This window comes from Peromyscus californicus, unplaced genomic scaffold, assembly GCF_007827085.1.
Source record: "Peromyscus californicus insignis strain IS unplaced genomic scaffold, ASM782708v3 Scaffold_15__1_contigs__length_86483966, whole genome shotgun sequence".
Classification (NCBI taxonomy): domain Eukaryota; kingdom Metazoa; phylum Chordata; class Mammalia; order Rodentia; family Cricetidae; genus Peromyscus; species Peromyscus californicus.
The window spans coordinates 10,583,287-10,609,632 of record NW_026294447.1 but is presented as its reverse complement, the minus strand read 5'-3'; the positions used below and the strand labels follow the sequence as shown (position 1 = coordinate 10,609,632).

Here is a 26,346-nt window from a genome sequence, read left to right as displayed (position 1 = left end):
AACTATGTTGGGAGATGTGGAGTTGTCATTAAGAGAAAGTCAAGATTCAGTCCATTGTTTTTAGCTGAGTATTATAGCTTAGAACATGCTCATCTTCACTCATCTTACCATCATCTCTGGGTTATAGTTTAATCAAGAAAGAATCACGTTGTGATTTCTAGTCCTCAGTACAAGACCCTATTTTTGCATTGCTTTGTTTTCACCTTTAGCTTTCAGTTATTGAGGAGTTAATGCTATCTGTAGTATATTTAATACGATGTGCCTTGCCTCAGCCCTTTCAACCTTCAAAGCAGTGGTTCTCAACTGGTGTGTCAAGTGTTCTTTACCTGCTATGTTGAGTGGTCTACTACTGGGACCTTTTGTGTTGTGGTTTTTTTTTTTTTCCTTACCTTACCATGCCCTTCATTACAATTTTATATTGTCCCTCTTCTAACCACAACCTAAATTATTTTACTCCATTTGTGAGCTCAGGCATTCACATTATTCATTTGGTTTTCCTTCTAATATCTTTTCATTCATGAGGACACCACAGACCTACCTGCTTATCTCCTGAGTTAACAGTGAGAGACTTTGAATGCTGTGGTCACTTAGAACTCTCTCTAGGTTTCCCTACTATGGAGAGTGTCATGTGAGTTAAACAAGGCTGTTTCAATCTTGAGAGACTCCCAGGGACACTTCCTATTTTTCTCTGTGAAGACAGGCTTCTTCTGGGTATGCTGTACCCTATCGTTTACATGTGACAGTCTTTGTTTTCTTCAATGATGAGTCAGTGAATGTCAAGCCAGGCGTCACTGGGGAAGTGAGAGAAGCCTTTTCAATTGTGCTGATTGTGAGTGGTGTCTGCTTCTCCACAGTCCTCCGAGGGGAGTGGGCCCATAGCAAGGGCCCACAGGGTTCCTAGCTCTTCTACCTCCCCCATGCCGTATGGCACAACTATCCACTTCCTGATCCTGGCGCTGGGCCTCTCCTCCAGGGCCCTGGCACAGACCCTGCAGAACATCTCCAGAGTTACCTTAGCAAACATCCTCACCCACTTATACAGAGACCTGATTATCTTAACTTCTGGATTGTGTTGGCTTCTTTTCCTAAAAAGCTCTCTGATCTTGCCTTTTCTGTTTTGTTCATTGAAGGTCAGGAATCCAAAGGAACTGGGTCTGTGGAATGAATAAAATCCTCTCAAATAATTTCTTTACCATTGGAAACCTATTTTGATGACATTAGCTGACCTTTTTTTTTTTTTTTTTTTTTTTTTTTTTGGTTTTTTTCGAGACAGGGTTTCTCTGTGTAGCTTTGCGCCTTTCCTGGAACTCGCTTTGGAGACCAGGCTGGTAGCTGACCTTTTAGTGTAGGACTTTAACTAATGAAGAATCATCTGGTCAGTATATGAGCATATGGCAGAAATCACAATCCTATGAGACAGGAGTCAACCTTCCTTAGTTTGGGGAAAACAGAGCTGATGCCTGGAATGAAATAGGGACTTGGTTGGCTCCTGTCCATTCCACACCTCTGCTCCTAACCCTAGAAGAGTCCCCAACTGCAGAAACATAACCCTTCAGTTAGTTCTAAGAAACAGAGTTTGGAAGCTACCTGAAAGAAATCTTTTCTCTAAGATCAGTGGTTCTCAACCTTCCTAACACTGTGACCCTTTAATATAGTTCCTCATGTTGTGGTGATCCCCAACCATAAAATTATTTTGTTGCTACTTCATGACTTGTAATTTTGCTACTGTAATGAATCGTAATGTAAATATCTATGTTTTCTGATAGGCTTAGGCAATCCCTATGAAAGGGTTATTTGACCTCAAAAGGATCACGATCTACAGGTTCAGAACCATTGCTCTAGGATGATATGATTTTTTTCTTTTAATCAAGAGAAATCAAAAGATGGAATTTTCTTTTACATTGATTGAAGCATTATTGATTTCAGCAAAAGGAAAAATAGAAGACAGGCAAATAAAATGAATGATGATATATTAAGCTAGTAAACTATTATTATATAAAAGTAAAATGTATGGACTCAGGCTATATCTCAGCATGGAATAACAAAAATATCATATCAGTTCAAAAATTAATTGAAAGAGTGGCAAGCACCATGCTATGTAAAGATGAAAGGAAATGAAATTGTGGGAGAAGTCACACAGCCAATCTTATAGTAAAGGACCAGAAAATAGTACCCAGAATCTGATATTCTGGAAGTTTCTATAAAGAAAATATAACATGAAAGCGATTAATTTTTTCCTTTCATTTTTTCCCTCACCCCCCCTCTCTTTCTCTTAAAGATAGAGTTTCTCTGTGTAGCCTTGGCTGTCTTGGAACTTGCTCTGAAGAGCAGGCTGACTTTGAACTCAGAGATCCTACTACCTCTACCTCCTGAGTCTTGTGATTAAAGGTGTGCACCACCGTGCCCAGCTAAGAAAATATAAAAGGATGAACTTCTTAATAAAAGACCTAAAGCAAATACTTGATGTTAAGATTTGTTTATGATTTACTTATATGCTTTATTTTATCTGTATGCTTAAGATGTTTTATGATAAAATTATGTATTTTTCAGTATCTTTGATATTATATATTTGCATAACATTAAAATAGAAAAATTATTCCAGATAGAATCTATCTTAAAAACTTTTTACTTGGTGAATCTGATGGAAACTTCTTCAAGTTAATTTTAAAATAAGATGAATACTTCATTATTTCTTCAGGAAAAAAAAAAACCAAGAAGCAACATAATTTAGTGATACCTAGTATAGCAAAATCCATCTGGTAATGATTGCTTGGTGTTGGCATAACATAAAAAACCAAGAATACAAAGAACTTCTGTACACTTTCAGAACACAAACTACAGTGGTTTGGATGAGAATGGCCCCTGAGGCTCATCTATTTGAATGTTTGGTTCCCAGTTGGACTGTTCAGGAAGGATTAGGAGATGGGCCCTTGTTGGAGGAGGTGTGTCACTTGGGGTGTACTTTGAGGATTCAAAAGCCCACCTCAGGCCCAGTCTCAGTTGCTCACTGAGCATAAGATGTATGCTCTCACCTACAGTCATGCCTGCCTGCTTCCCACCATGCTTCCCACCATGATGATCATGGACTCCACAACCCTATGAAACTGCAAGCAAGACCCCAAGTAAATGTACTTTTTAAAAATGAGTTGCCAACATTGTGGTTATCTCTTCACAGCAACAGAACAGTGACTAAGTCACAAACAGAAGGTGAACACCGCAAAAACTAGACAAACAGGATCATATCAGGTACCCTATAGGAATCTCAGAAGGAAAAGGTTGCTTTTCTCTTGATCATATAACAGGAAATCTACAAGGTGGGCAGGGGAGCCACGCCCATACTACCACTAGCTGTGATTACAATCAATAACTTACTCAGTGCCCTCCCCATTCCCTTCTTCCTTTTGTCATTGGGTCTCCCTACCTGTACTTTGCTTAGGCTATTCCTCAACTTCTGGATCCGCCCGCTTCAGCCTCCTAAGTAGCTAGAACTACAGTTGTGAGCTACTGTGCTTGGCCTATTCAGTCTAGAGATGACAATTTGTCAGCCACACTTTTATATCTAACTGATACCTACATTTCTCATCCAAATTATCATGCTTTTGGGAAAGTACTTTTCATTTTTAATTGCTTCTTTGACCATTGGCTACAAGATATGAAGAAAGGCTTTCTAGACAGAGTGTTTTACTCTAGAGAATCACCACCATACCTGGGTTGGTGTAGAGCTGGCTCTCCACGGTTTTGCCGATGCACTGAAGCTTAATTGCCTGTAGGGAATCATCCACATGCATGATGGTCGGCAGGCTGCCCAGAGTGTCCTGTACCAAGTTGGCCACTTCCCGGACATCAAAGAGCTTCAACAGTTCTGAGTACACAGCTGGGAAGGAGCTCAGGAACACAGCCTTAAAACAAACGGGGAGTTTAAATGAATTATAGATGCAAAAAAAAAAAAAAAAAGACGTAACATGTCACCAAGTTTAAGAATTGTTACAACATTCTTTTTTTATTAATAAATGTTTTATTCATTTTACATACATACATTCAGTAGGGGCAGGTCCAAGCCCCTTCCCCTGCATCAAGGCTATGCAAGGTGTTCCACCATAGGTAGTGGGCTCCAAAAAGCCATCGCATACACCAGGGATGGATTCTGATCCTACTGCCAGGGGGCAGATCAAGTTACACAACTGTCTCTCTATGCAGAGGGCCTAGCCCAGTCCCATGCAGGCTCCACAGCTGTTGATCTAAATTTCATGAGTTCCCTAGTTTGGTTTGGTTGTCTCTGTAGGTTTCCCCATCATGAAATTGATGTCCCTTGCTCATAGAATCCCCCTTCTCTCTCTTCAACTGGACTCCTGGAGCTTCGCCTAGTGTTTGACTGTGGAACTCTGCATCTACTTCCATCAGTTACTGGATGAAGGCTCTATGATGACAGTTAGGGTATTCACTGATCTGATTACTGGGGTAGGCCAGCTCAGGTACAATCTCCACTATTGCTAGTAGCCTAAGCTGGGGTCATCCTTTCAGATTCCTGGGAACTTCCCTAGCACCCAGTTTCTCCCTATCACCATGAAGTCTCTCTCTATCATGGTATCTTAAGGAGAAAGAAAATGAGCATCAGCTCTGTCACTTAAAGCTAACGGGCAAAAATTTAAACCAAAACAAAAGTGTGTGACAGAGTAGAAAAGGTTTTTAGGAAGAACACAATAAAGACTGGCGACCTTTTGGAAAATCACTGACATTAGCAAGATAACTGGTCTACCCCACAGAACCAGGAAAACATAGCATGATTGAACACGCACAGCTGAGTCCGGAGCTCTGGTCTCTGAGATTACATTTCTTTTTGGAGAAATTTTCTGAACTGCTCATTTAAATCTCATTTCCCTTTAAGAAGCCAGACATACCAATTCCCTAAGGCATTTGGTTTGTGATTTGGGAGGAAATCCTGGCCAGAACAAGAGAATTTGGCTATATGCAGCAGCCTGGTTTCTAATCAGCACTGTGACTTTGGGAAGTCATTTTGTCCTGTAAGCTTTTCACAGCTGTAATAAACAGATCACTAGAAGAATTCCTCACATTGCTCCAAGTATTTAAAGATCATAAACAATTTTTAATGAAAACAAATCCATTTATCATTTTTTAGAGGAAAAAAATCAATGTGATCATCAAATGCCAAGAGGCATAACCTAAAGAAAAAAAAAACCCCAAATCAACTGGGTTAAGGTCAAACATCACAGGGAAGCCTGTGCAAAGCCCAGAGATGGGAGGCAATGGAGCCATCAACCTTACATCTGCCCAAGGAGGGAGGACCACGTATTCTAATACGCCAGGATGGCCTGTCACTGTGTGCTGGAGTGAACATGTTCTGAAGTTGCAAACACAGAACCAAATTCAAGCCTTTTAAGTTTAGTGTTCAGTCAGTGCAGTACAAAGTATCCAGAAGAGCCAAACTCTGTTCTTAATGCTAAAGCTATCAACAAGATATAAAAGTTAGGATTCTTTACCCTTAAAGATTATAGATTTAACATATAGGACTCAATGCATTTACAGAAACCATATAGTGTATATCACTATCTGGCAATTAATAAAAATATATTTTTTGAAAATAATTTTCTTTTTTCCCGGAGCTGAGGACCGAACCCAGGGCCTTGCACTTGCTAGGCAAGTGCTCTACCACTGAGCTAAATCCCCAACCCCAATTTTAACTTTTTAATAAGTTTTTTTAAAAGCAGGGCATCATTGCGGGCTGGGCTATTCTCAAACTTATTATGTAGCTAAAAATGACCTTGAATTCCTCTGATCCTCCTGCCTCCACTTCTAAGTGCTGGGATGGCAGGTGTGTACCACTACATCCATTCTTACTGGTCCTGAGGGTAGAACCAAGCTTTGCTAGTGCAAGCCTGACAAGCAGTCTTCCAAACTGGGCTACAGCCACACCCCCTCCTACTCTCAAATGTATTTTATTTTGATTTATTTCTCTTTCTAAATAAAAATGTCATGCTTGTTCCTCAAAAATTATTCATTGGCTTGAATATTCTTAAAATGAATAACTTGGTATTCTCTGCTAAAGACTATATAATCTTCAGTTTATACTCTGCAAAGAACTGAGTCACAAAAATGGTGTAAAAATCAATAAAAATAAAATAAAAAAATCAATGAGTCTATCTTTCTAATTATGAAATTCAAATTATCTTCCTCAGTTATCCCTTAATATATTCCTGAATTCTTTATTATACTTCTTTACTTCCAAAAATGGTCTGAATGTGCCTGAAATGTAAGGAACCTTTATATATGACCACTAAAAAGCATAAAGCAAAAGGACTTTATGATAAGGGCAGGAAGCCAGCTGCAATGGGACAAGCTAAGCTATTATTGAAAATAAAAATTAAAGTACAGTTTTGTTTTGACCTTCCAAGGCCCTGAGACAAATAGAGAAAAATAATTACAAGGAATTTGCAGTAAGGTCTCAGGCCTTTACTCCTTCTGTCCTTCATCTTCTTTTCCAGGAGATTCTGGGGCAGGAGTCAGTGCACAGAATGGGAAATAGAGATCCAGGGCAACACCAGCTGAGTTGGTTCTAGGTACTGACTGTCCAAGGGAGGGCTATCCAGGAAAGTCAAGTTGGGCTTTGGCTAGGAGGAATAAATGAATCTTCCTACCAGGCCTAAGATGAGCAGACCCATTGGGTAGCAATCACTTGGCCCACTGAAGAACAGACCCATTGGGTAGCAATCCCTTGGCCCAATGAAGAACAGACCCATTGGGTAGCAATCCCTTGGCCCACTGAAGAACAGACCCATTGGGTAGCAATCCCTTGGCCCACTGAGGAGCAGACCCATTGGGTAGCAATCCCTTGGCCCATGGATCAATCCCTACTTGATGAGTGCTGAGAAGGTGCCTTTGCCTCCAGCAAATCAGTGTGTGCCTTGTGTTGTAACTCATATGGGAAAGACTCCCACAAAGTCAAGCCTGTAAAGTAAGTTTCTCCTTTTAACACAGTCTAGAAACTTGGGGCAGTGGGATCCTTGGCTCTGATGAGGTAGATGCAATTCTAAGATGACTGACCATGCCCTTTGTCCCTGGTAGCTTTGCAATTACATTATGTTACATTGCAAAAAGGATTCTACAGAAAAAAAATGAAGGATGCTACTCATCTGACTCTTAAATACAGAGATAATACAGGTGGGCTTGACCTAGTCACAAACAAACCTTTAGGGTTTTTTTGTTGTCTTTTTTTTTTTTTTTTTTTTTGCATTTGTTGTTGTTGTTTTATTTAGTTGCAGGAATCCTAGAGAGATTCTGAGTAGAGAAACAGCACAGCATATGGCCGCTGGATTTGAAGCAACCATATGTGAAAAACATTCACAGTAGCCTCCAGAAGACAGAGCACCTCCCATCCCTCCAGCCTTCACTGGTGGCCTTCAAATTTCTGCCAACAGCCTGAAAGTTCCTATTCTTTTCCAAAGGCTTCAGGAAGCAATCAAGTCCTGATTTTGAATTTGGGCAACTCTTAAAAAAAAAAAAATCAACCAAGCCTGTGTAGACTCCTGACCAAGAAAACTGGAACCCAATAAATAAATTCTGTTTAAATCCATCAAGCTAAGGTATGTCAGTGTCAACAGAAAATTAACATGCCGCATCAACCAAATTACTGCCATCCTACTTTTTTGAAGAGCAGTGTAGGGTCAACAGTGAACTTGGTATGGGAAGAAACGTGTTATTAACCTTACTAGCAAAATATTGGGGGAGCCAGTGCTACTTCTGTTTATTAAAGTTAGAAACCAATCTCTCATAATCTTACATTAACTCTGACTTTGCATCAAACTAAAACGAAAACCATCACAGCAACATATATAAATAAACAGCATACAAAGTAGAGAATGACTTGAGTAGGATTATTAGCACATTCAGAAACTTTATATACTTAAAGAATAACAGTCAAAGTAGTCTTTAAAGCTTGACTGTGGAACAGAACTCTGAAAACCAAGAGCAATGAAACTCAGAATGTTGTAGAAACAGCAAGGCTGCTGCCCCCTGCAGAACCATAGCAATTAAAGGTACCTGGTCTCTGCGATTAAAAAATGGCTAAGAAATGTTTCAGGGTGAAACTCTAATCACAAAGACTTTTGTAGCAGCAGCAAATTCTGAGAACTCTAAGGAATATGTGGTGAGCCTACTGGATTCTTCTTAAATTATTAACTGCTGCAAGTCAGGTCTGGCAAGGTAGATCTTTGCATTGGAGGTCTCTGGCAAGTTCTCTGATACTGATTGTACTGTTAACTCTAGAGTACAGAATGACATTTAAAAGAGCCTGTGTTATATGCTGGCCCAGATGGAAGATAAGTCCATATCTGTAAGGAAGAAAATGACAAGACTAGCTGCCTGAACAGTCAGGAAAAGCACAGTGCTGTAATCAGGGGACTGTGACTTCTGGTCCTGGGACACTGTATGGGAGGCCTTCCACATGCCACATGACTCGAAATTACATCAACACTGGAAGACCCAGTTTGGTCTCATCTTCAATTTTAAGCTCTAGTTCTCAAAGCTTTTAAGTTTCCAGGGGATGGTGGGAGGCTGCTTCTCCATTTGACAGGTTTTAAGCAAGCCATCAGAATTAAAAATATACAAGAAGAATTGAGAAATTATAGCAAGACATACTAAGAATTGTCTCTTGGAATGCATTAAAGGTGATGCTATTTTGAATGTAGATGGATCCTGAACTTAAAACACAATAATAAAGGACCAAAAACAAATACAAAAAGAAAATCAGAACCAGGCATGCTAGTGCCTATCTGCCATCCCAGCCCTTGAGAGATGGAGCCCAGACTAGGTCACATGACACCCTGTCTCAAAAGAAAACAGCCAACAACAAATTGGTGCAGATGTGCATCCCAAGCACACACACATTAGACTACTGCCAGTCATAGAATTTGGCAGCATGGACTTGGCATTGGTCTTAGACCATCAGTCCCAGGAAGATCACAGCAGGTAAGATAAAAAGAAAGCAACATAGAATTCAGCAGAATCCAAAGAATGATTCTCAAGTTGATAGATAAAAAAGCAGTGTGAGGCTGAAGGAAAAGAACCAGGACAGATTGGCTCTAGTGAAATTCAGTCCCCCAGTTGAGGGTGTGTGTTCTGGTAAAGGGAAGCACTGTGGCGATATTGTGTTACCAAATATATTGTGCACCCTAATAAACTTATCTGGGGTCAGAGAATAGAACAGCCACTAGATATAGAAGCCAGAAAATGGTGGCACACACATCTTTAATCCTAGCATTCCGAAGGCAGAGATCCATCTGGATCTCTGTGAGTTCAAAGCCACACTGGAAACAGCCAGGCATGGTGACACATGCCTTTAATCCCAGGAAGTGATGGCAGGAAGCAGAAAGGTATACAAGGCATGAGAACCAGGAACTAAAGCCTGGTTAAGCTTTTAGGCTTTTAGCAGCAGTTCACTGAGATTCATTCCGGATGAGGACTTAGAGGCTTCCAGTTTGAGGAAACAGGATTGGCTGAGAAGTTGGCGAGGTGAGGTTAGCTGTGGCCTGTTCTGTCTCTCTGATCTTTCAGTGTTCACCCCAATACCTGGCTCCAGGTTTGTTTTTATTAATAAGACCTTTTAAGATTCGGGTTACAAAGCATGGCTGACGCAAGTAGCATCTACCCTAGAGTGGGATCTAGGGATGGAGCTGCTTCTGTTTGGCTGGTGCTTAGAGTGCCAGGATCTTCAATGTCTAACCCGGTGGTGGTGAAGCTCCAGGGGAAAGGCGGCCAGGCTACACATGCAGCTGGTGTGTGAAACAACACAAACTGCAGCTGCAGTTTTCTTCCAGTCTGCAGAGACGGAAAACAATTACCTGTGACTGAGATAATGCTCCAGCCCCTTTGCTCTCTTGTGAAAGAAAGAAGCGGACAGACATAAGGAGCTCCTGGATGCAGCAGCGGAATTCCTCTTCATTTTGCCCACCCGTGGCAAGGGAAAACAGCCTTCGGGATTGAACTATATACTTAAAAATGTATTCTTGTGCCTTGGAAAAAAATGTTAGAAAGTTAGCTTCAAAGGACTCTGAGAGTATTTATGTAACAATGACATAGCATAAAAAAAAATCATAGAACAGTGTTAGACTTTTAAATAATTCATCCAAAAACTGGAGGCGCAGTGAGATTTTTGAATGATATGCACTTAGAGGGGAAAAGCCATTCTTCTTTGATGCCAAAGAAGCAAAACATGTTAAAAATTCTTTATAATTCTGAAGTTAGAAACACTGAATATTTTTGATCTTCAAATAGCTATTTTTTTAATTTAGCTGATGAAGAGATGACTACTTTCAAAAGTGATTTGCCACTTAGCATTTTATTTTCAAGCAGACCAAGAGAATAAATTGATAATGAAAGAAAAGTCCTGTTTATATATGCATAAAACTTTATGTATGCACTATCTATTTATCCACTGACACCGCATAGAGTAGTCTCAGTATGAACCGGGGACTGCTAGAGCTAGGAAATCCCTTTAAGAATTTATATTTTTTTCTGTGGCAGTATTGGGGATGAACCCAGGGCCTCATGCTTGCTAGGCAAGCACATAACTACTAAATTAAATCCCTTGCCCCAAATCTGTGTTCTTTACTTAAGAGAGTTACACTTGAGGGTTGAGAGTTCGAGTCTCTCCTGGGCTACTAATGAGACCCTATCTCATGCAGAGAGAGGGAGAGGGAGGAAAGGGGTAGGAAGGAGAGGAAAGGAATTTGGGAGCTGGGAAATTTGTGTTCTTCAACATGCCGGAAGGTCATGTTAACATGACTGTTGGCTCAGTACACTGGGTCCAGAGATGTGGGACTTACTAAATTATGAGACCCGGTAAAGCCTCGGGTATCTTCATTTTGATCCCTGTTAGGTGACCCTATTGTCGCTTAAAACTTGAGATAAAGTGTTCTCAGAGCTGTCATGTGTATGAGGCAGGCAGAACCTTTCAAGTTTAATTAGCTGCTCATCTGCAGTCTTTTCTCATGTCCCCACTTCTCCTGTCCATCCTGGATGTCATCTCCAGTGACAGGAACCCAGAGAAGCAAGGATTCAATCCCCATCACGTTCCAGTGGACAGGCCTAGCAAAGTCCCTTTCAAATTTCATCAGCTCTGGAGCAGCCATGAACTGATTAAGATCCTTGAATTGGAATGTCAGTAATATATCATCACCAATTACTGTCTGTGCAGAAGAAAGCAATTAGTCTGCAATCACCATGCACCAGCTTTGTGGACTCTGCTATCAGCTCTCAACGGCGTGTTATTACCTTCAGCACCTCCTGGATATGTTCTTGCCGCTCCGCTTCCGTTATCCTGTCCACGTACCACTTGAGCACTTTGATGAGATCTCTAAAGCACAAGGAGAAATGCGCAGATTGCAGAACAGCTAATTCTCAGTTAAATGACGATAAACGTGACATGCGCGTGTATCAGGAAGACACTTCCTTCTCCGTAAGGTCTCACTCTCCTGCCAGGCTGTTCTGAGATAACTTTATTGAAACTTCAGGTCAGCATCACTAACTGCTTTGAAACTTAAGATGGAAACACACTCTGTCCACCCAGATTGCCCTCAGTCTGGAGGTGTCCTGTTGCCCCCAGAATTAGAGCTGTCAGGAGCTGTCTCGGACAACTGCTCATTGGGATTCCTTCCTTCCCAACCCCTTGACCACTGCAAGGGTGACTATTTAGCTGCAGGTAAGAGGTGAGAGGGGCATGAAGCCAAACTGGTCCACTACAAGCCACACCCCTGCATCTATCAGGCCAACTTTCTCACCATGAGAAGAATAAGGCTGACTGTGAAAGCATGCCTCAAAGGAGCCATTTCTAGAAGAGAAAGCTGCTTTCTTGTTACTGGCTTATTTTACCTTATTTTAAGAAACAAAACTAAAAATAAACAACAACTCACAACTTTTAAGATTACAGTTTCACTGAAATAAATGCTGGCTAGTTCCTAATTTCTAGGAAACAGTTCAGTAGTAGCTTTTTCTCCTCCTCCTCCTCCTCCTCCTCCTCCTCCTCCTCCTCCTCCTCCTCCTCCTCCTCTCTCTCTTTTTTTAAATGGTGGAAAGACAAACAAACGAACAAACACAAAACCTATGCATGGACAGTTAGCTGGCTGGACTCCATTTAGATAATCCCAATTCCACTGGTTAGGAAACAAGTCTTCACATAAGAAGACAATGTATAAGGCCTGGTGTGCAGCTGCCTTGCGGCGATTATTAACAAGGCTTTCTGAAGGCAGGCAGAGCTGAAGGAGGACATTACTCATCGTCCTTTGCTTTACTTACATAACCCAAGCTGGCGAAAAAAGAGGCAGCTACTATCTAACAGTAGACTTCAATACTAAACGGCTTGAGGCCAGGGACCAGGTCTGTCCATTAGAGCACCAAAGGCACTCTGTAAACATTAATAGCTGAATAAAGGACCTGGAAAAGGGATGAAGGCAAAGGTTGTTTTCCATTCATAATTGTCTAAGCCATATATAAGGTGGTGCAATATAAAAATAGAACTCCTACAGGCAAAACTGAGAAGAACCTTGACATCTTAGACCAAAGCACACCAGGTGACGTGGAGATGAGCAGAAAGGCACTAAGTTAAGGAACAGACTTCAGGAAGCTCTTCTTTTTTCCCTTTTAATCAAAATAAGTTATAGCCATTGGGCAGGAGTGAGTGAGGAGGGAGGACAGGGTTTGGTAGCTGAGCTTCCTGTCTGCCTCTATTTCCTTATAGTTATGTCTTCCTATGCAGCTGCTTAGGCTTTAGTGCAAGTGTATAAGGCAGTTTCGAAGCCAATAACAAGCTAAAGGGCCTACCTGTATGCAAGTGCCCCAGCAAAGTGACTCTCGATGTAAGTGTCCATGACAGGCTTAAAATGATGGAACTTGCTGTCTTGTAGCAAATTTATTATGTGGACCTAAGAAGAAAATTGAGTTTTATAAAACCAAATGCCAGTCATTTCTTTGTCTGTTAAAAATAAACAAGTAAATCAACTCTTCCATTATCAAGTGGTCATTTCTGAAACAGCTTTCCTAAAGTCAAGATTGGAAGGCACAATTTTTTTTTTGTAATATTATTAAGAAAATGTAAACTTACCAAAGAATCAAACACCTTAGAGCCATATTTCTGGGAATTTTCATCTAATATTCCAAACAGTGTATCCAGTGTGTCTTGTAGAAACTGTGGATTAAAGAAGTGAAAGACGGCACATGAGTAGGCCACACTCCCCTCCTACCAGAGGTCCTGAGTTTCCCAGTGTAAGGAAGCAGAGTCTACCTTTACTATCTCCGAGCCATCGATTTCTTTTAACTTAGAGAGACAGCCTGTTATCTTGTCTGGGTGGGTTCTCCATTTCAAAAGATCAAGCATATCACCTTTTCAAACAGAAAAAGAAGATTAATTGCATTTATAGAGAACAGCCCCTCTCATGAACGCGCTCTACTGTTAAAAGTGACTTCTTAAATGCACTGCCTACCCCTCCCCCACACTGGGACTAGCCTCTGTGCTCTAGGAGGGCATTTACTTAAGAGTATGTTAATTATCTCTCCTACCCCCCAGGGCTCCTGCTCACTGCTCAATTCTCCCTGTAGATGGTGTTGTCCAGGAAGGCTCCCCATCCCTTCCACATGCTCCTGCCTCACAGAAGCACTTACTTATCTTTTGCCTGAAGTTTTCTATGCCCCAACTTGACTGTAAACTCCAAGAAAATAGAGCTGAGCGTGGCCCAATTGTATTCTCAGTACTTAGAGAAGTGTACGCAGCCACCAGATATGCACTGTGACATTTTTCTGCCACCTCCTAGTAAGAGTGTTCCAGGAGGTAGGAACCAGCTTGATTCATGCTTAGACATCTAAAAACAAACACTCTTCCTAGCAACCGATCCTAACCAGCAATGAAGGTCTTCTTGACTGTAAGTAACTCAAACCTCAGCCACACATTGTCAGTGTACTGTGACAACAAGCCCAATGTGCTAGCAGACCATCCAGTGAATCTTGGGACTTAAGAGTGCCTGTTTCTGGCTTTCCAGGTCATCTTCTACCACAACTTATGAACAAGCAGACAGACAGCCCGACCTCTTCCAGTTACCTTCTGAAACTGACAGGCAGATTCATGTTTCAATCGGCCTTTCAAGGCGAAAAGGGACAAACTTTGGCCCCATCTTTCTTGGACAGAATTTAAACTATCTCAGGGAGGTGACATCATGGCCTAAGCTTCCCTAGTCTCCAAAGGATCAGGAGATGGTGGCATCTGGAGGTCAATAAGGACAGTAAGAACTTCTAAGCTAGGGAAGGCATGGGGCAGAGGAACCTGTCAGGGCTAGTCTCTGTGCTCAGAAGCCAAGAGATGGGCCAGAGAGGATTTTCCGTATTGAATAGCAAAATATTCACTTCAAAGCTCTGCTTTCAAGATGAACCCACATGGGACTTGCTGAAAGACAGAAAGACCAACAAGGAAACAAGTACAACAACCAATGATTCCAAACTCTGTGAAACCAAAGTAGTTAAGGTGAGAAGGGCTAGCTGCAGAAAAGAAGAAGAGAGTCTACCAAAGCCATAGTCAAGAGGAAAACTGAAAAGAAGGACTTCCTTAGGTTGGAATTTTCCTTCTAGTGCTTTCTGTAGGGCTAGGTTTGTGGATAAGTATTGTTTAAATCTGGCTTTGTCTTGGAATGTCTTGTTCACTCCGTTTTGAAAAGAAGGACTTAAGAGTGAAAATTCCATTGCAAATCAAGGATTCTTAATATGAAAAGCAAAACTCTGAAACACTCTAAACTCCAGAACCATATGATCACTGTCCTCACAGAACCATATGATGATCACTGTCCTCACAGAACCATATGATCACTGTCCTCACAGAACCATATGATCACTGTCCTCACAGAACCATATGATCACTGTCCTCACAGAACCATATGATCACTGTCCTCCCAGAACCATATGATCACTGTCCTCCCACAATGGGGCAGCCAAGATGCCGGCACCGAGAACGTTGTATAAAACTCTTTCAGGCTATGTACATGGGGTACACATGAGACACGAGTGAATCCTGTGTTTAGACTTGGGTCTCCTCCTCCAAATATTTCACGGATATGCAAATATCACCCAATCCAAAACTTCCTGCTCACTACACACTGAACCTTGTACCAAATAGGGATGTTTGTCTACAATAAACAGAGAGAAAGAGGATTTGAAATGAAAACATGGAGAAAAGTTGAAGGAACTGATTTCAAAATACAAATTTATAATTGAGTTCATTAAAGAAACCCACAAATTGTTTAACATTCGTAATAACTCAGATACCCTGCAACATAAGTGAACTCTTGAAAACTGACTGGTTATATTTCAGAGTGAACTCCACAAAGGCCCCACAGGGCTCTGTTACTCTCCTGGGTGGTTGTTTTTTCTTTCTCTCCTTCCTCTGGCATCGAATTTGCGGATGCCATCCTTCCCTGGCATCTTCTCTTCTGAAGTCTCCCAATGTATTTTTTCCTGCTGTCTCCCCTCGATTCCCATTCTACCCCCATCCCAGCTCTTATCCTGTGTCCTGACTCTTCCTTCCATTTGTTTAAAGTAGGGGCAACTGAAGGGAGCAGAGCCCCAAGCCATGTGGAGAGGGAAGAGCACTTCCCAGGTCATAGTGGGGAACTGGGTATAAGACCTCATGAACAGAGCCAGAAAACTGACTGCAGGATTCCAGACATTGCCGTCTTTCCTGGAAGCAGGCTGATGAATCTCGATGAGGCCTGATCATCCTGCAGTGAACTATAGATCAAACGAGGTCTGTCTGTCTGTGTGATCATCCTCATGGAAATGGAGGTACCCTAAACATAGTTGTATCTTTTCTTCAGCTATCAGACGACTAAAACAATGGCCCCTACGAAACTGGCATTTCCCTTCAAGTCTCATCCTGGGAGAAAAAAAAAAGGCTGGAAGTCTGGTGCCACCCAGAGGAGAAACTTGCCTCCCAGGAAGGGATTCCTCCACCCAGAGGAGAAACTTGCCTCCCAGGAAGGGATTCCTCGCAGTTCTGACAACTTGTTACACCATCTTGCAAGAGAGACTAAAGCAGAAACGATGATGACGGAAAGGACCACGCCTTGCCTGGGATCACTCAATTAAGTACACCATGTGCTCTCTCCTTAAACCCAAGCCTCACGTCAGCACCCTAAAGTCAGACTCGGGAGCTCACCAGATCTTTAATTTGTTCCTATCCCCAATGTGGCTGCATTGAATAAATCTCCTTTCCACTATTAATTTTTCTGTATACTGGGTTACTGGGAACAGGTGGTCAAGCCTAATTTGTTAGGACTATCAGGGTCCAGGTTCTCACCTTAGCAGCTGTAATCAATTGTGTACATACCGTATTCAGAGTTAAGGTAAAACTGTCATCTCCTAGGTCTGCTTCATTCATCTGAAAATATGCTAGATGGAAATCAGGAGAAATGCTCCACCATTGAAATGATTAGTTTTCTACACTCTATTTAAGGAGTACATATTAAGTATACTCTTTGCATATAGCCTACTAAGTATAAATGAAGATGTAATTACTCCTCACTAATTGTGTGTGTGTGTGTGTATGTGTGTGTGTGTGTGTGTGTGTGTGTGTGTGTGTGTGTGTGTGTGTGTGTATGTGTGTGTGTGTGTATCTGTGTATTTGAGACATGGTCTCATGTAGCCTAGGCTGGCCTAGAACTCATTACGTAGGCAAGGAAGACCTTGAACTCTTGATCCACCTGCTTTTGCCTCCCAAGTGCTGGGATTACAGGCGTGTACCACCATCCCTAGCCTCCTATTCCTGTAAAGAAGTTTGAAGAATCTACTTGATCTGTCCATAGGAAACATTTGCAGAGTGGTCTGGATTTGGAGCACTAGCCATGAACAATGCTGGATTCCACACAGCAAGAACAGGCAGACCTACCAGGAACCCTGAGTGCAGATCTGCTCTGAGACTACTCCTTGAGACCACATCATTTGCTAAGTGTCCAATTATAATGGACATGTAATTTGTGTTTTTTCCAAGTCCAGTAAAATGAATGCACACCAATTTAATTCCACTTTGGAACTGGAATTAATTCCAATTTGCTTCTACATAGAGATGTATACGTAGGATGCAAATCTCAGAAAGATAGATTGACCCCCTACCCCTAACTATCTTTTGAAATACACTATTCATTTCTTGGCTCACTCTGAGCTAACTTACATTGACAAGGTTAATCAACATCAATATAGTCATGAAGCATGTTTCAGTAGCCTCATCGAGTCAGGAGCCCCTCAAAATACTGATCCCATCTTCATTTAATATAAGGGTTTATATACAGTCAGACATTTAATATAAGGGTTTCATGAATAGTTAATTTTTGCTATTTACATGAAATTTTCTCTTGGTTTTATAAGGAAGCAGTTTTGAGTCTTTAGGACCTGGTTTCTCCTATCTTATGTTTATAATTCTAACACTGTAAGCAAATTCAGGCAATTTTATCATTGTTTACCTAAGTGGTAGGCAGGATAACAACCTTCAAATATGTCTATATCCCAATTCCTAGAAATGGTATGTTTACCTTATATTGACAAAGAAACATTGTAATATGCTCAAATTTCTGAGAAATCACGAGAGACCTTAAAAACTTGTAGAGTCAGAATTAGAGAAATTTGAAGATGTTGCCCTGGCAGCTTCTGAAGAAAAAGGGGTCCATGATCCTAGCAATACAGATTACTTCTAGAAACTAGAAAAGATGAGGGGGAAAAAAAAGACTTTCCTCTATAACCTCTAGAAGAGATGCAGCATCATTACCATGAAAGGGATTTAAACCTGACTCCTGAGCCATAAGAAATTTCTGTCACTTCAAGCCAGAAAGTTTGTGGTGATTGTTGCAGCAACAATATCCAATAAATACAATCCTGAAACATCCCAGTTAGGACATTTAATTAACAGGAAGAGCTACACAGGCACACAAATACCCTATGTAGGATGACTATAAATTTTGTCTGGGAAGCCAATTGATTTTATTATCTTCATAACCCCCACGGCAAACACCTGAGGTTTGGTAAATGCTTTATTTATAGGTCATTGAGTCAAGTCAGGAGGTCAGATTTGCTAAACCATCAAACACTGAATACTAGTAAAGTCTAGGAAAGCTCAACAGAACTTCGTGTCTTAGGTAAATATGGTAGCCTTGCTACCGAGAGGGAATTAAAAGGGGGTCACTACTATAGTGTTATGTTTTGCTGCCTTTTTGACACTACATTTTGAAACAACTATTTCTTTCCACACACTGTTCCATAATACAAGAAAAAAAAACTTAGATATAGGAGCTGCATGAAATACAATATCTTGTAGTGAAGTGATTCCTCTCAATATATCGCATCTAATTTATTAATACAGTATTCAGGGTGCTAGCCAGAAGCTGTATATGGCAACTATGAAAAATTAAAAATGTTTAATTTACTTCTTTCATTACAAATGCAGTTTTTACAACAAGGAAATGTCAAGGAGATGCACTGGCTTTATTAATCATAACTCGCTAAACAATCAATGACATAAAGAGCAATGCTACCCAGAAAAGCAATATCCATCTAATTAAACAACAACAACAAACAAGCTTTATCCTAAGGCCTTCAATTAGCACTGTTTATGGGGCTATAAAACAAGAGATTGAAAGTGGCGGCACTTCCGTCTTTTCTTGTGTTAAGTGCAGCTTGGCTTTTAATAGGTTATTTGAGGAGTTAGTTGACACTTAACTTTCAACAGTGGGTTAATTCTTAAGTCATTAAATTGGATGCATGAGGTCACTACTGTTTTCATTTGATTAGAAATCCTAAATGAAAGGATCGATAACTTTCCTAGTGCAAAGTTCTTAAATACGTTAATCCTTGTTGAATATGCTTAGCAAAATACATACAGTTCATACATGCCCTTGGGTGGGTGGGGGGCTGTCAAGTAAAATGGTATCATATATCCCTTAGGTATAGGGCTTTCATGCATTACCATTTTGGGTGAGTTTTGTAGAGCAGAGAAACGATGTTATCCAAAAGGACTCCTTTGTGGCCTTCATGGTTTGATTATTGTTCCCAAGAAAGATGACCTTGGAAAATGGAAGCTTGAGGTAGCGGGTAGTATCCTGAAGGTTTGTGTTTTCTTCACACTGTGAAAAAACATTAAGAATGGGAGGCTTGATCGCAGAAGAATTATTGAGCATAATTTCCTCTTCTAGCATTTATGAACTGGAAACATTCCAAATGGCATTATAAACAGAATTTGGTTTTTCAGGGAAATCCACCAAAAATATGTCAAAGAATAAGTATGGATTTTGGTGTCTGACCAATTTGAGTTGAGTTCCAAGCTCTGTCACTCCCAACGTGACTGATCCTGTCGAGATATTGAACCACTTAAGATTCCTGTTGTCCTTGCCTAAACCTCATTGTCTTGTTAGAAGACTTAGACTATATACAGACTTTAACATGGCCTGGGAGGCACTGGAAATGCCAAAGAAACACCATTTGACAATGATCAGAAGACTTCTTTCAAAAGATGCTTCTACTTCTCCAACATGTCATGTAAGAGCTGTTGAACTGTCATCACCTTGAAAACCACCAGTTTTAGGAAATCTAGTGGTCCCACGGAATGAGGAAAAGCTCTATTTCAAAGAAAATGTTAGTGTTGTCTGTCTCCCCAGATCCAACCCCCAGCTCCGCTGCAGAACACCTGTGGCAGCCTTCCCTGACCCTCTGTTCCCATCTCCTGTGGATCCTACAGACCTTCCCTTTCTAATGTCCTTCCTCCCATGTGTGGCTTTGTCTCAGCCATCAACCACAGCAGGTATGCCCTACTAACTCAAGAGGCACTCCTAGGGTAACAAGTAAGCTGACTGTGGATCCACACCTCCAGATCCACACCTCCCCCATATCCAAACCCCTCGGTCTCACATCCCCAGCTCTGCTACTGTGGTCCTCCTTTCCTCTCTGACCCCTTCTCCTACGGATCACAGAGCTCTCCCCCAACCTTCCTTCCGTGAACTCATCCTATTATCCTAGTCTCCAATACTAGCAGGCATTCCCTGAGAATACACCAGCTCAGCAGGCTAGCGAAACAGGTCCTCAGAAAATGTTCTAATAGGCAGCACACAGCCACCACACTTTCCTGAAGTCCAGGGAGGAAGCAGAAACCAAGGCATCAGAGGCAAAGTCACATACCATCACCCAGACCTACAATCACCCCACTCCCATATGTCTAGATGTCATCTTAAAACACGATCAATAACAGCCATCACAATATGTCTCCACTGAAGCCTAGCAAAAGACCTAAGAACAGTCTGTATGAAGATGATAGAGGTCCATAAGAAATGAAGAAAATTTCTTAAATAAATCCAGGAAATCACAAACAGTATGAAGAAATGAATAAGTTACTTAAAGAAATCCAGGAAAATAAAAACAGTACAAGGAAATGAGTAAAACAGTTCAAGACCCGAAGATGGATGTAGAATTGATGGAGAAAACTTAAATTGAGGAAATGCTGGAAATGAAAATTTGGGGAATTAGAACAGGAACTACAGAGGAAAGCTTCCCCAACAGAATGCAAAAGATGGAAGGATGAATCTCAGGTGTTGAAGATATGATAGGAAAAATGGATGCATTGGTCAAATAAAATGTTAAATCAAAAAATTTCCTCACACAAAACATCTAGGAAATCTGGGACACTATAAAAAGTTCAAATCAAAGAATAATAAGAATAGAGGAGGGAGAAGAAAACCAGCTTACAGGCCAAGAAAATATTTCCAGCAAAACCACAGAAGAATATTTTTCTAACCTAAAGAAGGAGATGCTTATAAAGTTACAAGAAGCATACGGAATACTAAATAGAATGGTCCAGAAAAGAAAGTTCCTTTGGCACATGTGGTGGTTTGAAAGAAAATGTTCCCCAAGGAAGTGGCACTACTAGGAGGTGTGGCTTTGTTGGAGAAGGTATGGCCTTGTTAGAGGAAGTATGTCACTGTTGGGGCAGGCTTTGAAGTCTCTTATGCTCAAGATACCACCAAGTGAGTTAGTTCACTTCCTATTGCCTGTACAAGATGCAGAACTCTCAGTTCCTTCTTCAGCACCATGTCTGCCTGCATGCTTCCCACCATGATGATAATGGACTAAACTTGTGAACTATAAGTGAGCCACCCCAATTAAATGTCTTCATTTATGAGAGTTGCTGTGGTCATGGTGTCTCTTCACATCAATAGAAGCCCTAACTAAGACAGCACATAATAATCAAAACATTAAACATACAGAACAAAGACTATTACAAGCTGCAAGAGAAAAAGACAAAGTAACATAAGAAGGCAGAACTATTAAAATTACACCTGACTTCTCAATGGAAACTCTAAAAGCCAGAAGGTCCAGGACAGATGTGCTGCAGGTTCTAAGAGACCACAGACTACTATACCCAGTCCAGACTACTATACCCAGAAAAATTCTCAGTAACCATAAATGGAGAAAATAAGATACTCCATAATAACACCAAATCTAAGCAATATTTATCTACAAATGCAGTCATACAGAGGGTGCTACAAGAAAAACTCCAATCTAAGGAGGTTAACTACAACCATGAAAACACAGGGAATAAATAATCCCATACCAGCAAAATCTAAAGAAGGGACACACACACACACACACACACACACACACACACACACACACACACACACACACAGCATCAGCACCACCACCACCAAAATAATCACTGCTTATTGATATCTCTCAACATAATTGGTTTCAATTCCCCAATAAAAAGACACAGATTAACAGAATCAATACAAAAACAGGATCCATCCTTCTGCTGCATCCAAAAAACATATCTCAAAATCAAAGATAGACATTACCTCAGGGAAAAGCATTGAAAAAAGATATTCCAAGCAAATGAACATAAGAAATAAGCTGGTGTAGTCATTTTAATATCTAACAAAATAGACAACTAATCAAAAGAGATGGGGAAGAACCTTTCATACCCATCAAAGAAAAAATCCCCCAAGATGACATTTCAATTCTTAACACCTATGCCATAAACACAAGGGCATAAGTTTGTAAAAATCCACTACTACAGCTTAAATCACAAATTGACCCTCACACACTGATAGTGAGAGACTTCAGTATCCCACTCTCACTAACGAACAGGTCATCCAGATAAAAACTAAACAGAGAAATGATGTTATAAACCAAATGGGCCTGACATATTTACAGGCCATTTCACCCAAACATAAAAGAATATACCTTCTTCTCTACACCTCATGGAGCTTTCTCCAAAATTGACAGCATACTCAGACCCAAAGCAAGTCTTAACAGATTAAAAAAAAAATTGTTCCATGCATCCAATGCAGACCACTACAGATTAAAGGCAGATATCAACAACAAAAACAACAGAAACCTTACAAACTCATGAAAATCCAACAACTCTCTACTGAATGAAAAATAGGTCAAGACAGAAAAAAAGGAAGAAATTAAAGATTTTCTAGAACGAAATGAAAATGAATATACATCATAACCAAACTTAAGGGAAACAATGAAAGTAGTTCTAAGAGTCAAGTTCATAGCACTAAGTGAATATCTAAAAAAACTGGAAAAGTTGCAGGCGGTGATTGTGGGTGGTGGTGGCAGCCTTTGATCCCGGTACTAGGGAAGCAGAGGCAGGTGGATCTCTGTGAGTTTGAGGCCAGCCTGGTCTACATAGAGAGTTCTAAGACAGCCAAGGTGACACAATGAAACGATGTCTCGAAAAACCAAGAAAAAAAATAACAATAAAATGACTTCTAATGATATTTTGCTATACTCAGATTGGTACATTATTCAGTCATCATCATAGAGGCTCCTTCCTGCAGCAGATGGGAACAAACACAAAGACCCACAGTCAAACATTACCAGAGAAAGAGACCTTGGAATACACATCTCTAAATGAGATGTCTCTATCAAATCCTTCCCCTCAATGCTCAGAGAATCCCACAGAAGAGGCAGAAGGAAATGGGGGAGACAGAGGAGACCCAGAGAAGAAGGTCCTCTAAACCAACTAAGCAGGGTTCATATGAGCTCACAGAGACTGAAGCAGCAAGCACAGGGCCTGCATGGGTCTGCACCAGGTCCTCTTCATACATACTATAGCTTGCAGTTAGTACTTTAATGAGACTCTGTAGCTAGAGTTTTCCTGCCTGGCCCACAGTCAGGACAAATCTCTGTCACCCACCAGTCCCACAGCCGCTCAGACCAAACCAAGTAAACACAGAGACTTATATTGCTTGCAAACTGTATGGCCGTGGCAGGCTTCTTGCTAACTGTTCTTATATCTTAAATTAACCCATTTCTATAAATCTATACCTTGCCATGTGGCTCGTGGCTTACTGGCATCTTCACATGCTGCTTGTCACGGTGGCAGCTGGCAGTGTCTCCCTCTCCTTCCTGTTCTCTCAATTCTCCTCTCTGTTAGTCCCGCCTATACTTCCTGCCTGGCCACTGGCCAATCAGTGTTTTATGTATTGACCAATCAGAGCACATACAGACCATCCCACAGCAAGACTGCTGATCAGTAAACAAGTGGGCCTCTTATTCTTGTGCCTTCTCTTGGGACTCTTATTTTTCTGTTTGCTTCTCTAGTCCAACTTCAAGTATGATGGTTTTTCATTTTATTTTATTATATTTTATTTTGTTATATTTTGTTGTTATCTCCTAGAAGCCTGTTCTTTTTTAATGAGAGACAGAAATGAAGTGGGTCTGGATGGAAGAGGAGGTAGAGAGGAACTGGAAGGAGTAGAAGGAGGGGAAACTATATGCAGATTATATTGCTTGTGAAAAGAATCTATGCTTAATAAGAGAGAAAGATAAATAGGAAAAATGTTTAAAAGCAAAATGCTAATTAGCAAATATAAAAGGAATTATGGGTTTAGAAACTATAATTTCATGCCCCTACTATAACCATTTATCTGGCGAAAGAGTGTCATTTAATGCTGAAATCAGCAGGAGGACTGTTGATGAGAAACTGGGTGTTCATAGAATGCCACACAGCAGCATTAAGGTCTCTTGCCACTGTCAAAGGGATAAACATGGATGCACATGATGGAGACAGGGGTGTCATCACAGCAATGCAGGGAACTTGAAGACATATGTGATGACTACAATGTCCTCTTACTGACGGCCTCCCACTTCTGCATTTTAAGAAACACTTACATTGGACAATGTGTTAAAGAGTGTGGAGGAGAAACAATGAGACCACTCCAGTATGTGGCGCCTTCTGAAGGATGCACAGCCTCATCTCTTAAGTCAGCATTGTCTAAAAACGGACTGTTTTAGTTCAAGCAACACTCAGGAGATAGAAAGTCAGATATCATCTTGGATTTGGACAAGACTGACCTGTCCAAATATTGTTCGAGAATTTGTATATTGATTAATTTCTAGACAAAGATTTAGTGCAGAAAGAAGAAAGTTTCCAGAGGAAGCAGGAAGCAAAATGAGAGGGAACAGACAGTGAACAAAATCAAAATACATTATAGACATGCATGAGATTGTCAAAGAATAAATAAAAAAATAATCCTGTGACTGGAAAAATCTTTAACCGCAAAAATAGATTTAAAATAAACACATATCACCTATTACTATTTGTTTAACAAATTCATACAGCAAAACATCTAAATGAATATATGCTAAGAGGCTAGCAGATGGTGACATAGCATTATGATGTTTTTGTTTTATTTGATTTGCATATTACTTTTGTAATGACAATAGTGATCTTAAATTAAAACATTGTGAAAATATTGTAAAAGATACTGAATGGGTACAACAGCTCATTTGGGGTATAAAATTCAAACTGGGGAGACAGCTCAGTATGTAAAGGCACTTGCTGTACGAGCCTGAAGATGTGAACTCAGATCCTCACAAACCTATATGAAAGCTGAAAGAATGGTGTGTGCTTGTAAACTAAGTCCTCCTACAGTGAGGTAAGAGGCTGAAACAGGAGAATCCCCTGGAAGCTCACAGACCAGCTAGCCTGAAATGCAGTGACCCAGAGAGGACCAGCCTCCAACAAGATGGAGGTTGTTCTCTGGCCTCCACGTGTGTAACATGGCACATGTGCATTCTCACATGCAAACATCATACACATACATACACAAATAAATAAATATATTAAAAATTAGGGACTGGGGAGGTGACTCAGGGTTTGAGTACTTCCTCCTATTCCAGAGGACAAGTTGGGTTCCCAGCACCCACATTGGGTGTGCCACAACTACTTGTAACTCCAGCTCCAGGAAATCTGACACCCTCTTCTTGCCTCTGTCAGTCCCAGCACACACACACACACACACACACACACACACACATACACACACACACACACACGCATGCACACATGCAAGCACGCATGCGTACACACACATACCATATATATATATATATATATATGTATATAATTAAAAGATTTTTAAAAAATTGATACTCATCTGAACTAAACTCTACATTTGCTCAAATATTCCTAAAGCTAGTGTCTTGGTAACAGACAATAGTTTAACCACAGAATCCCTCTTGTACTTGAGACCATTTAATGTGATAATAGATATTAATATAATATTAATAATATATATGCATTTTAATAAGTCCTTAGGAAAGACCTCTCTAGTGAGTTGAAATACAGAGTCAGAATATTACAAGATGTTCTTGCCATCAAAATTGCCCTGAAACACAAGTACTGGTATTAATATAATAAACAGTTCACCATTCTCTTCTGCTGTCACAATTCCAAATGGTTTCTTTTTTTTTCAAGATACATTATAGACTGAAGACTCCAGAAAACATATGCAGTTTAAAGAAAAATTATAAAGTAAATACTTCAAATATCTTCTTTAGGAAACTGCTTAGGCAAGGGAATATTCCGGATTCCTGCATATCTGCTTCCCACTTGTCCCTCATCAGGACCTGGAACACATCAAGTCATGTACCCAAACATCCCATTCTTAACTGTACTTGGGCTATAGAGTTGTAACATGCTCTGGTCTCCCATCTCAGCCTGACTTCTGCTTTGTACATCTATGGAATGACTGTCAAACCCAGCCCTGATACTCACTTCAGCTATTTCCAGGCCTCTTTCTGAAGTTATTCTAGACCCTATAGAACCATCTCTTACTGCAGCTCACTTCTCTAATTGGCTCTTGGGTTCTTCTGACAGCATCTTGGGGTTCCTGCTTATCTCCACAATTAAGGCATTGAGCACTCTGTGAGGCCAGATGGCTGAGCTCTGGATCTACCGGGTGCCATGGAGTGTCTACTTGTTGGCTATCCAGGTTAGTTCCACTAATCCTGGTTAGCTTCATCTGC

At 40.7% G+C, this 26,346-nt stretch overlaps 1 protein-coding gene across 4 annotated transcripts in view; it reads right to left on the bottom strand.

Moving 5' to 3' along the window:
- Dock4 (dedicator of cytokinesis 4) overlaps positions 1 to 26,346 on the bottom strand; it is a 430,242-nt gene that overhangs the window by 121,797 nt on the left and 282,099 nt on the right. For all 4 annotated transcript variants that reach the window (XM_052738384.1, XM_052738382.1, XM_052738383.1 and 1 more), the window contains exons 17-23: positions 19,001 to 19,157; positions 13,292 to 13,389; positions 13,112 to 13,195; positions 12,832 to 12,932; positions 11,287 to 11,368; positions 9,855 to 10,025; positions 3,707 to 3,899 (exon numbers count right to left, since the gene is read on the bottom strand). In XM_052738384.1, coding sequence (XP_052594344.1) covers positions 3,707 to 3,899; positions 9,855 to 10,025; positions 11,287 to 11,368; positions 12,832 to 12,932; positions 13,112 to 13,195; positions 13,292 to 13,389; positions 19,001 to 19,157 — 886 coding nt within the window. The remainder of the gene's footprint in view (positions 1 to 3,706; positions 3,900 to 9,854; positions 10,026 to 11,286; positions 11,369 to 12,831; positions 12,933 to 13,111; positions 13,196 to 13,291; positions 13,390 to 19,000; positions 19,158 to 26,346) is intronic.